The sequence below is a fragment of the Nuphar pumila genome, chromosome 8 (genome assembly GCF_984573655.1).
Source record: "Nuphar pumila chromosome 8, dmNupPumi1.hap1.1, whole genome shotgun sequence".
NCBI lineage: Eukaryota > Viridiplantae > Streptophyta > Magnoliopsida > Nymphaeales > Nymphaeaceae > Nuphar > Nuphar pumila.
Genome location: NC_143256.1, coordinates 13123149 through 13135777, shown reverse-complemented (window position 1 = coordinate 13135777; position 12629 = coordinate 13123149). Strand labels below are relative to the sequence as shown.

General features: G+C 39.5%; 1 protein-coding gene across 1 annotated transcript; it reads left to right on the top strand.

Moving 5' to 3' along the window:
* The first annotated feature begins 404 nt into the window (after positions 1 to 404).
* LOC149829636 (small ribosomal subunit protein eS27y) lies at positions 405 to 12247 on the top strand. The gene is made up of 4 exons (XM_090016048.1): positions 405 to 510; positions 9649 to 9750; positions 9842 to 9870; positions 11888 to 12247. The coding sequence occupies exons 1-4, from the start codon at positions 508 to 510 to the stop codon at positions 12012 to 12014; spliced, it is 261 nt and encodes an 86-aa protein (XP_089872174.1). The 5' UTR covers positions 405 to 507; the 3' UTR covers positions 12015 to 12247.
* Positions 12248 to 12629: the final 382 nt, after the last annotated feature.

Genomic DNA, 12629 nt, shown 5'->3' with positions numbered 1-12629 from the left:
TCTTTTCAAAACTAAAGAAAAGAAAGAAAAATGGGCTTTCTTTTTGGGATAGAAAGCAAGCACGACGTGTCAGATTTGAATAAGGCTTTTTAAGTTTTTTTTTACCTTAAAGAAAGAAAAAAATGAACTTTTTTTGGGATAGAAAACAAGCATGACGTGTCATATGTGAATAAGGCTTTTTAAGCTTTTAAACCTTGAAAAAAAGAAAAAGAAAAAATGAACTTAAGCACGCTGTGTCATATGTAAATAAGGCTTTTTAAGCTTTTTTATACTGCCCAAAGGTAATTGGCGTAGTGGGGTGCTAGCCTTGTCTGCTAGACGTGTAGTCAGAGATCGTTTTTCATGGTCGTCGCTTTTCTGTTGAGGAGCGCGTATATAAATACCTGCCCTCTCTCTCATTTTCTGATCACCACTCTCAAACCAAAATAGGAGTTGCCATACCCGCCGCTTCGAGTCCCTTTCTCTCGATCGGGAAAACGCTTCCCTATACTCTTTTTCCTCGTCGCCATGGTATCTCTCTCTCTCTCTCTCTCTCTTATGGTATGTGTGGGAATCTGTTTTCTCTATAGTGCAATAGCTTTACAGCTTGGGTTCTTGGCTTAGGGTTTTCTTCTGACCGTCATATGTAGGCGATTTTTGTTGGTATGAAGGGATATCGGTTCGCTGCGGTTGCTATTTTGGTTTTTAGTTTTCTTTTCTGATGGAGCGCATCGTTTGATAGTGAGTTTAGGGTTGTTTTAGCGTTTGATTGGTTGGGAGTTTTTCCGGTGCCATATTCGGGGGGATTTTGTCGAAGTGTATGGATCAATGGATGTCTGGTTTACTGGTTATCTGAATCCCTAATCCATGTGGGTATTGATTGGGATGGTAACTTTGATAGCTCTTCAAGCGTGGAACTTGCTGTCATAATATTTGCTAGTGATTCGATCTTGGTGTACTCCGTTCCTGTTGAATTGTTCGTTTTTTAGTGAGTTGGGAAGACGCCAAGTTGTTGTTGGGTATTTGGTTTCTTATGGTTTTTTGATCGTTTAGCGTTTTCTGGAACGTGTTGGGAAAGATAACAAGAGGCTTTACATCGGCTACTTTGCACGGAGGAATCGTTCCATCTGAATTAGTATACTGTGAACTACTAAGGTTATTTCTTTCTGGATTAGCATACTGTAAAATCAAACCCCCATCTGAATCTTAGTGCCGTGGGCTGCAGTACTGTTGGCAACTTGATTATGCGATACAACTTCCTCGTGTGCCTCCTTCACTCGACTGTGGCACAAAGTAGGTCTAAAAAGCTTAATATTCTCCATGATGGGGTTAATGTTAGGCTATGCTTGAGTTACCAACAGAAACAAAAAAGGTGCAAGGGGTCTCTGTGACTTAATGACATGGTAAACCTTTGAGATCCGGTGCTTATTGTGCTATTTGTTGCAGTAGAATCTGGATATATGTGCCCACCCATGAAACATTCATTTCAGTCAAAATACCGTGTGTTCCGCGCAATATTGTTAGTAGGTCCTAATTATCCATGTCAAAGTACTCCTATAGTTCCACTTATATCATCATCTTCTATCTGTATCTCATCTCTCTGCAATGGCTGGTTTAAGGTCTAGCAACTGGTTGCTTTCTCTTAGGAAAAAATAATCTAAAAGACGCCAGTAAAGGCTTGCAAAATTGCGATGATCCAATGCGAATGTCCAGCAAAATGATATCTTGCCGGCTGTAGAGAGTGTGAGGGACTTGATGTGTTCCTAAAGTTGTTTGAACTGATTGCAAGGAACACATGGTGTAAAAGATTGTCCCCTATAAGGATGCTGGAGACTCAATCAACCAATGTGACCTGCAAGTACAATGTCAATTAGGCTGATTGATACTTGTCAGTTATGCTGATTGCTAAGAAGGGCACTTAAGTTGATAGGAGTATCCACTTTGGAAGGCAGTTGTTATTTGAGAAGGAAGTCTTGCAATTGGTGACTCTTCCAACCAACAAGAGGAAAAAACAAGCTTGCTAGAGTAGGAAACGGAAGCGGGAAATGATGCGGGAAGCGAGAAAAGAAGGCATTTTAAAATTTATAAGAAGCGAGAAGTGAATAATTTATTAAAAGCGAAATGACAATTGTAGAAGATGAACTGGGCCCTAGAGAGAGAGAAGAGAGAGAGAGAGAAGAGATAGAGAGAGAGAGATAGAGAGAGACGGCTGCTTAGAAAAACCTCAGAACCTTAATCGATATTAGGGCCTCTCTCTATGTTAAATAGAGAGAGGCTTAAAGACCTAATTACAATACAGCCCCATTATAAAGAACTAAATTACAAAAAGCATCTTAATGTAAAATAGCTTTACTTAAAACCACCTATTCTCAACACTCCCCCTCAAGCTGGAGCATAGATATCGATCATGCTCAGCTTGTCACAACATTTTGAAAAATTTGGTCTGGCAAGAGGTTTTGTGAACATATTTGCAACTTGGTCTTCCGACTTTAGATATTGGGTAGTGATATGACCTGCTTGAACCATATCCCTTACATAGTGGCAATCAACCTCAATGTGCTTTGTTCTTTCATGAAATATAGGATTGTTCGCTATATATGTTGCAGCTTTGTTATCGCACATCATGGTCATGGGAGAGGAAACCTTCACCTGGAGATCAAGAAGAACAATACGAACCCACATCAATTCAGCAGCTGTTTGGGCCATAGCCCGATATTCTGATTTTGCACTCGACCTAGAAACCACATTTTGCTTCTTACTTCTCCAAGAGATCAAGTTGTCTCCCAGGAACACACAAAATCCTATGGTAGATTTTCTATTTACTACAGATCTTGCATAGTCAGCATCAGAATAGGCCACTATATCAAGAGTTCCACCTTTCTTGAACAATAACCCCTTTCCAGGAGAAGATTTTAGATATCTGAGAATCATAATAGCTGCATTCCAGTGTACCTCAGTTGGTTTGTCCATAAACTGACTGACTTTACTCACTGCTAAAGCAATATCCGGCCTGGTCACAGTTACATACAGTAGTTTCCCAACTAGGGAGCGATAGCTTTTGCTATCAACCAGTTTTGACCCTTCTTCAAACAACTGAACTTTATGGTCCATGGGAATATTTGCTGGTTTAGCTCCCAACATTCATGTTTCCTTTAATAAGTCAAGAACATACTTCTGTTGAGACAAAACCATCCCTTCACGGCTTCTGGCAACTTCTATACCCAGAAAATACCTGAGTGAACCAAGGTCTTTTGTAACAAAGTGTTTTTGAAGATGAGCCTTTGTGGCTTCAATAGCTTTCACATCATCACCTGTAAGAATGATGTCATCCACATATACCACCATAACAACTATGCCAGAGCTAGTTTTCTTTATGAATAGTGTATGATCTGCTGTTGACCTATTAAAGCCAAAACCTGACATTACTTCAAACAACTTTTGAAACCATGCACGAGGACTTTGTTTCAAGTCATAAATTGCCTTTTTCAATCTACACACCTTCTGACACTCCCCCTCAACCTTGAATCCTGGAGGTTGTTGCATGTAAACAGTTTCAGATAGGTCCCCATATAAAAATGCATTTTTCACATCTAATTGGGACAGGCTCCAACCATGCTGCACAACTACTGAGAGAACAAGACGAATGGTACCCATTCGTGCAACAGGAGAAAAAGTTTCAAAGAAATCAATACCATATGTCTGAGTATACCCTTTGGCTACTAATCTGGCCTTGTACCGTTCAATTGAACCATCAGATTTGTACTTTATCGTATATACCCATTTGCATCCAACAATGTCAGCATCTGCAGGGGAATCAACTAGATCCCAAGTATGCTGAGATATTAAGGCATCCATTTCTTCTTGCATAGCCCTCTTCTAGCGAGTATGAAGCTCGGCCTGCTGATAGTTCAGAGGAATAACTTCAGCAGATAAAGCTGAAATAAAAGATTTCATCTGATTTCCAATTCTGGCTTCGGAGACAAAATGAGACATGGGATATAAAGTACATTGTCATGTCCTCTTTCGTAGAGCAATCGGCCTGTTATCATCATCATGAAGATCATTATTGTCAGTAGAACTTACCTCAGGGGAAGAAGAAGATGGAGGCACTTGCGGAGGTGGATCTCTACGCACATATACCAATGGAGGATTATGAAAAATGGAAGAGGATGAAGTGTGATTCGGGAATGAGGGCACGTATTCCAAGGGAAAATGAGGTATAGGTAATGGACAAGACTCAGCTGGATCAGCCTGCAGCGGGGAACCAGTATTAGAGTAATATGGAGTGGATTCCAAGAAAGATACATCCGCACTGACATACTCTCGGCGAGAAGTAGGATCATAACATCGATATCCCTTTTGATTTTTGGGATAACCTATAAATATGCACTTTGTAGCTTGAGCAGCTAATTTATCACGGTCAGGGCCAAGTTTGTGTACAAAACAAACACATCCAAACACTTTGGGCGAGAGGGAGAAGAGGGGGGTATTTGGTTTTAGGATATGAATTGGAATTTGATCACCCACAGAAGAGGAAGGCATGCGGTTGATCAGATAGCAAGCAATTGTAATTGCATCTCCCCAGTATAACGCAGGAACATTTGATTGGATCATAATGGCCCTGGCAATATCAAGTAGGTGACGATGTTTTCGCTCAGCCACCCCATTTTGTTGAGATGAATAGGCACAGGAAGTTTGGGGTTGGATGCCACTATCATGGTAAAATTGTAACAGACTTTTTGATTTAAACTCGAGAGCATTATCAGTGCGAACAATTTTGACACTCGATTCAAACTGAGTTTTTATTTCAAGAATTAAAGATTTGATAATATTTGGAACATCAGATCGTTCCTTTATTAAAAACACCCATGATAACTTAGAGAAATCATCAACAATAACTAGATAGTATCGACACTGAGTCCTAGTAGGAATCTTACTAGGACCCCATACATCTGCATGAAGAAGTTCAAAGACTTTATTACTAGACTGACTCTGACTCGAAGGAAACGAACTTCGATGATGCTTGCCCAGCTGACATGCTTCACACTGAAATGATGTGGTGGAGGGAATCTGAGGAAAGACCGAACGAAGCTTTGACAATGAAGGATGACCAAGACGACGATGCCACTGAACAGGACTAAATGAATGGTCCACTGCAGCATGAACAATACCCATGGGATGATGAAAGTAGTAGATTCCATTTTCTTCATAGCCTCCACCAATCTTCTTCCCCGTCAGCAAATCCTGAAAATGACAATCCATTGGATCAAATATTACTCTACAGTTTTGTTCTTTTACAAGACAACTCACTGAAAGTAAACTTTGAGGAAATTTTGGAGCATGAAGAGCATTTTTCAACTGTAATGAGGAGGATATAGAAATATTTCCCTGTCCAACAACTGGGGAGGTACTCCCATCGACTAATGAAACTCCAAGCTGAGCCTTAATATCCTTTAGATCTGAAAAAACAAGTGAATTTCCACACAAATGTCTGGATGCACCAGAATCAATAATCCACTTACTGTCAGTCGGATGAAGAAGATTTCCGGTTGAATAGGCAACACCAGCAACAGGAGAGGTAGAGCTCAAAGGACGAAGAGCTATCAGCTCATCATATTCAGCACGACTGAGGGTTATACTACTGTCACTTGCAGAAATATTGTCTTGTGCCTTTGTTGCCTCGAGAGAAGTAGTATTAGCTCTAGGAGCATATGACTTTGATGAAGATGAGGTTGGTCGGCCATGCTTATCCCAACAACGATCTTCTAAATGTCCAGATTTTCCACAGAATGTACATTGAAGCTTTCCTTTGCCTCCCACACCTCGGCCGCGACCTCGTCCTCTGATGTTCTGAAGATTTCCACGTCCATAACCAGATGAGACAACTAAGGCAGAAGACTGAGTCACAGGCTGAGAATGTGGAAGAGATATAGCAAGTCTGCTTAGACGGTTATATGCCTCAGCAAGAGTAGGTACATCCGAACCAGTCAACATTTGGACTTTTGCAACAGAAAATTCTGAAGATAAACCTGTAAGAAACCGAGCAACCATAGTTTGCTCTTGATGATCCTTTTGTTTCGAACAACAGAGAGGTCTGTGAGCATTAAGTCTTTCAAACGCAGCTTTTACGGAGGCATAGTACTGGGCCAATGTTTGATCTCCCTGCTGTAAATTGTATATTTCTTGTTCGACTTGTAGGATACGACTCACATTAGTTTCTTGTGAGTATGTATCTCGAAGATTGTCCCACATCTGTTTGGCTGTATTATAATAAATTAAACCATCTGCAATATGGGGTTCGACACTATTCATAATTCATGACATGACTATGTCATTATCTTCATCCCAGGTAACATATTTTCCCACCTTTTCAGTGGGTCCATCTTCCAACAAGATATGTTTTCTACGATGTCCAGATACCGACATCATAAATGTTCTGGACCACCTGGCATAGTTAGTTTCATTTAACCTTACAGACGAGCTGTACGAAAAGGGATTGGCAAATGCCTTATATTCTCCAATATGTTCCAATTTTGAATCACCTTTCGAAGTTTCAGCCATACTGCAGGTTAAAAAAAAACTGGACAGTCTCCACACTAAACAGAAAAAAAAAACCCGCGTGTTACTCCCACACGCCAACTGATATTCCAATCGGCATTTGTTCACTCACGAACAACAAAAAAAACCCCCACTACAGTAGTGAGCAGCAGCCCACAAACAGAAAGATAATTCAACACTTCAGTGAATCACAACTAACACGACTTCTGCATATGCAGCAATATTTGTTTTCATAACAGGGGCAGCTCCCCAGACATATACAGTTTGACAATAAGTCATTCATTTTTTTTTTCACGAGCAACACCACTAAGTGTTGGATTGTTGTAAGAAAAAAAAACAGGAAGTCACGACTTGAAAACACGACATTTTCAGTGCAAATAGTACCAACACCAATTAAACTCCCCACAGCCTCGATATCAAGATAAACAAAACAGGGCCCCAACCATATGTAGAATCACCAACAGTAATCAGACTCCCAACAACAACTATATCAATATCTCACGACATGTTCAGTGCACACTATACCAACAACAATCAACTCCCAACAGGTAGCCACGAAACTGACGGCAGGAAATACCACTGAGACAGTAGGTAGTCATGAAACGATAAAAACAAGAAGCTGCGAACTCACAGCAAGCATCCACGACCAGCAGCGTGATCAGATCTGTCAACAGATCAAAAAATTTTTTTACATTGCTGACCTGATTAGGTATTTATTTTTTTTTTCATTGGATCTGTTGAGAGATCTGGTGGCCTTGATCACGATCTGATTAGGTATTGAATCACGATCACGATGGCCTCCACGATCGATCGAGCCTTGATCAGACTCGATCACGCTCCCACGTCACGGTCGATCACGCTCCCACGATCACGCTCCCACGGTCGGTATGGCTCTGATACCATGTAGAAGATGAACTGGGCCCTAGAGAGAGAGAAGAGATAGAGAGAGAGAGAGATAGAGAGAGACGGCTGCTTAGAAAAACCTCAGAACCTTAATCAATATTAGGGCCTCTCTCTATGTTAAATAGAGAGAGGCTTAAAGACCTAATTACAATACAGCCCCATTATAAAGAACTAAATTACAAAAAGCATCTTAATGTTAAATAGCTTTACTTAAAACCACCTATTCTCAACAACAATGAAAAAGGAATCAATGTGAGAATCTAATGGGAAGTGAATAAAAACTAAGAAAAACGAATTTTTAAATTTCATTATTTTTTAGTGTAAGAATTACATTTTTGTCAAAATTTAAAAATGATGGTTACCAATTTAGAGAAATCACATGGGATTTGAGTGGGAAGTGAGCGGAATCATATAGAAATCATGAAAAGAAGTGCGGGAGGGCATATGGGAAGTATGAACGGAACTTGGGATTATTGAGATCTAAATAATGTTTTGGAAGCGGGGAGCGTGGAGCTTCTGAAGTGGGTTTTCGAGAAACACACTTCCCTACCTATCTAAGAGACTTTTGGTAACTTGGGGAAAAAGAAAGGGGGTGGTGGAGAGGGTTTGATTAGTTGACCACAACATTATGGCAACGTGAGTGGTCTGCTATAAAATAGCAAGTCAAATTAGAATCTGAATTTTTTGGCTTCACTTGAACGGAATGAGCAAATTATAGGAGGAAAATGATGGCTTGGTCAATGTGTTCCTAAAATAGGTGTAAGTTCTGATTAAGTAGTGGAAGGGAAGTTTTGTTTCAAACTTCATTGTTGGAATATTTGGTGCATTGGACATCTATACAAGAAATAAGAAGCTAATTTCTGTAGTTGGTGAATGCATATCATTTACGAAGAAATGTAACCTGAAGTTTAATCGTTTTGGTATATCAGCCTCTGATTAGCAAAACCAAATTCTTATAGCCTCTCTCCATATTAGTGTTAGTGTCATGTTGAACTGTCAACTGTAACCTGATGAGTAGGGCTGGTAAACAAGCCAAATGAGCTCAGCTTGCCTTGTTCAAGCTTGGTTCATGTAGGGATGAGCTTGGAGCTGAAGTCAAAACTGGCTGAATCAAAAGTTTTTTTTTCTATTTTTTGGGAGAGAGGAAAGGAAGAACAGAACTTCCAAGTTTCTTTGGAGAAACAATTACTTATTTGAAGCATAAAAAGAGAAGAAAATGACTTCCATCTCTTGTATATAAGCCATGCTTTGCAACCAGCTCCTCTCCACATTGTTATGTGGCATATGTCCCATCAAGAATTATATATTTTACTTTGGAAGCCTATTGAGCCAAGCTGATCCTGTAGCCCTTGTTTGGGCTTGGATTGTTAAACATGACAAGCTCGTAGAACATGCTTGTAGAGCTTCATATGTGCATCTTAAGACTTAAGCCTGAGTGAGTTTGTTAACAAGCTGAATAGAATATGGTGCGAGATGCTTGCTTCAATTTACCAGCCCTATTGCAGGTTAAATTGCGTGGCATTTGGTTTACAATGACCCATCTGGTGCTTGTGTATCAGGTTTGTCAAGATAGTTCCTTTGACATTCCAATAATGAGGGACTCTTGTGTGTCGGTGGTTTAGTTTGGAGAGTCACTCTGAGACCATAACCAGTTAACTTAGGTTTGATTTTCACATAATCCCTTTACTGGGTCCAGCTTTGCTTTTGGATCAGGTTTTTAAAGAAATTTAGGTTTTCTTTAGGGAGATGGAGGCTAGACACTTATCTATCGGCATCTGTTTCGTTGCTGGAGGTTTCTAAGAAATCCATCTAGTTGTGACTCTCTGGGACTTTTAACTAAGGTTTTATATATGATTGTGTCTATGATAGAAGGAAAATGTGAGCAATGCATGCTAAAAAAGTGATCCAATACCTTCCATAGGAATTAATGTGTCCAGGGTTTCTTCTTGGGGACCTAAAACAAAACAAGTTTTTTCAGTTGTGTGTGGGCCGTGGATATGTATGTGTTTTTGCATGCATGTATCCACACGTTTGCAAACTGCATGCCTGTGTGTGTGTGTGTGTGTGTGTGTGTGTGTGTGTGCACATGCCCGTGTGTTAAGTTGGTTTTTCGTATCTCTGTTACATGAATAGTGGCCTCCATGCACATGCAACTTTATAGTACTATCGTTCATTTTGTACTCCATCCTATGTGTTTCCTGGATGCAGGTTTTATCGAATGATATTGACCTCCTTCACCCTCCAGCAGAGTTGGAGAAGAGAAAGCACAAGTTGAAACGTCTTGTTCAATCTCCCAATTCATTTTTCATGGTATTCACTCTTTTTCTTTCCTCCCGTCCAGGCATTGTTTTATGTCCCACCTGATTATAGAATTCGGCTGACTGGTGGTTCTATTTTCCAGGATGTGAAGTGCCAAGGATGCTTTAACATGTAAGTTTTTGCTACTTTTTTATCTGCATGGGCATTTTGGATAGTCTAATCAACATAAACTTCAACCTGCAAAATAGGTTCGGCGCTAGTCATGTTTGCGTATGAGGAGAATTTATTTCTCCTTTATGTTGCACAATTCCTGTCACTTGCAACACACACACACAGATAGAAACCAGAAGTATGCTTATTTATAAATAAGATACTCTCTCTCTATATATTTATATATTTATATTTGTTTATGTATTTACTTATTGGGATGAAATCTTCTTGACATGATTCATCATTAGTACCTCATGATCTAGGAATGCCATGAAGTTGATCAAGAGACTTAAAAACCGTTATTGACTTAGGTTTTCTATTTTTATCTAGTATTGCTTGGTAAGTCATGTTGGCCATATGACCTCGGGTGCTTATTTCTATTTTTTGTAATTTGGAGTCATTGTAAGTAAGTTGCACAATATTCAATATTTTATTTTGAGATAACACAAAAAAACAAAAACTGGAAGAATCAGTCAGGAGAATAACTAAAGTAACCACAAACAAAGAACAGAACATCTGAGAAGGTTAATACTTGGATTTTTTTAATGTGGGAAGGACATATTCTTAGATCTGGCAAAAAATAGTGGAAAAGCTTCGCAGCAAACTCCATCAAGGACAGGTGGCTTGGGATGCAGCATTTATTCTGGTTACCTTCTTAAATGTGTGGGTAAGATCAGCTGCTGTTGGCTAAAACAGTTTTTTCGTGCATTGATCTTTGTTTTATCTCGTCTAGAAATTTGTTTTTTTTTTAAATGAAAAGGAGAGATCTGAGCCCCCTGTAGTGGGAGTAGAAGACCTGAAGAAAGGAAAGAGCAATATGGTGGTTTTTGTTGATCTAGAAAATAGAAGTCATAGCATGACTCTTCATGTCAAAACCAGTGGTGTCCAACAAATGTAAAAAATTTATTGTGCTATACACAGAGAAGCCGAGTCAGGCATTGTTAATTTTTGTCAAGGAGGTATCTCACAGGAAGATTTTTATCTTTTTTGATGTTTATTGTTATGCAGATGTTACCGTACCTTCCAGTTTTCTAAGTAAATTACTAATTTTGATGCTTCTGGATTTTGGATGCGACAAAAAATAATGTAAATTATGCATAAAATTAAAATTTAATAAGAATTTATGCAGTAATCAGGAATAAACCTATGCATAAAATTAAAATTTAATAAGAATTTATTCCAAGTCATTGGAAGTGTAAAGGTTGTTTTACCTGTGTGAGAACCTTATGAAGATGTTAGTGATTGTGTAATAAAAACTGTTTCTGGTCATTTCACTAGCGGTCCTGAATGGATGAAAGTAGGTCCTGGAACAAGATTTAGGGTGCGTTTGACAACACTAGGGATCCTTTTCGAGAAGGGCTCACAACACCCGCCAAACGAGGGAAACTTCCCCCATCTTTTCTGTCGTTTCAGGGGGAAGTTTCCCCCAAAAAGCAAGGGGGAAAAGTCGCAATCTGGGCCCTTGTTTCAAACACACCCTTAGGGTTTGACCTGATTATTTTCCTGTTTTCCTTGGTATGGCTTTGTAAAAGTTGATTCAGTTGGGGAGTAGGTTGGATTCAGCTCAAATTTGCTGCGAGCCACCAATAAATTGGTCGGCTGATCCATGAATGTTTTAAATTGTTGGAAATAGATCTAGTAACGTGAACCAGTGTATATAAGAGGCAAGTATTGAACTCAAACTCGGGCACCCAGACACTGTAATTTTTGGAAATAGATCTACACCTTATATTTGTTTTATGTATATTTTACATCAGGGAAGGGGGACTACTATATTTTCATATCAACTCATCTTTATTTGATGTACAAACGGATTCTAGATCATATGATATAAATGGTATTACCTGTTCTAAGATGAGTTAAGGATCTTGCGGTTGGTTGAATTAGAGTAGATCTACTCTGTATTGATCATCATGTTCACAGCCTGACGTTGATGTCTTTGAATTCCAAGACTGCTTATCAGAATTTTTTTTTGCAGCACAACAGTCTTCAGTCATTCACAAACGGTGGTGGTGTGTGGGAATTGCCAAACTGTTCTCTGCCAGCCAACAGGGGGGAAAGCTCGCCTCACTGAAGGTTGCTCCTTCAGAAAGAAGGGAGATTAAGAGCTGCATGTTTTCCGTGGGTCGGCTATTAGTTTTGTGATTTAGAGTCGTCTTAAGAGTCGTTTCGGTAGGTGGTAAAGACCTGGAAAATTTAACACCGGGTTTCCATGTGAATTTTGACTATGCACTGTCTCCGGATTATCATGTTTCTTATATCTAAGCGTGGTTGAAAATATAAAAACTGTAGTTTCATTTGAATTTTGACTCTTTTATGGGATTGTCATGTTTCTCGTATGTAGGCATTATGGCTGAAAATATAATGTGTATGTCTTAGCTTGTATTCACAATGTAAGGTAAGGTGATAAATCGATTTCTTGCATGTAAAAAACTCTGTTTGGGAGCCCGTACTCAGATAGAGTCTGGGGCGGTCACGGAATCAGCAATTCCCACCATTTTTTGGTGTCCTGTATCTGCCAAATCCCAGGAGGTTGTGGTATACAATGGTTGTTGGCAACTCTTTCCTGTAACAACCATCTCCATTACATCCATAAAATCCTTCATGGTTTTCTGTGACGGTTTGTATCACACCGTCCATAGTTCATCTTGCTCTCTTCAGTGCTCGAGTGTGGGCTGCAGCCATTAAAAAGAAGGAAAGTAGAAAAATCCAGGGAAGAT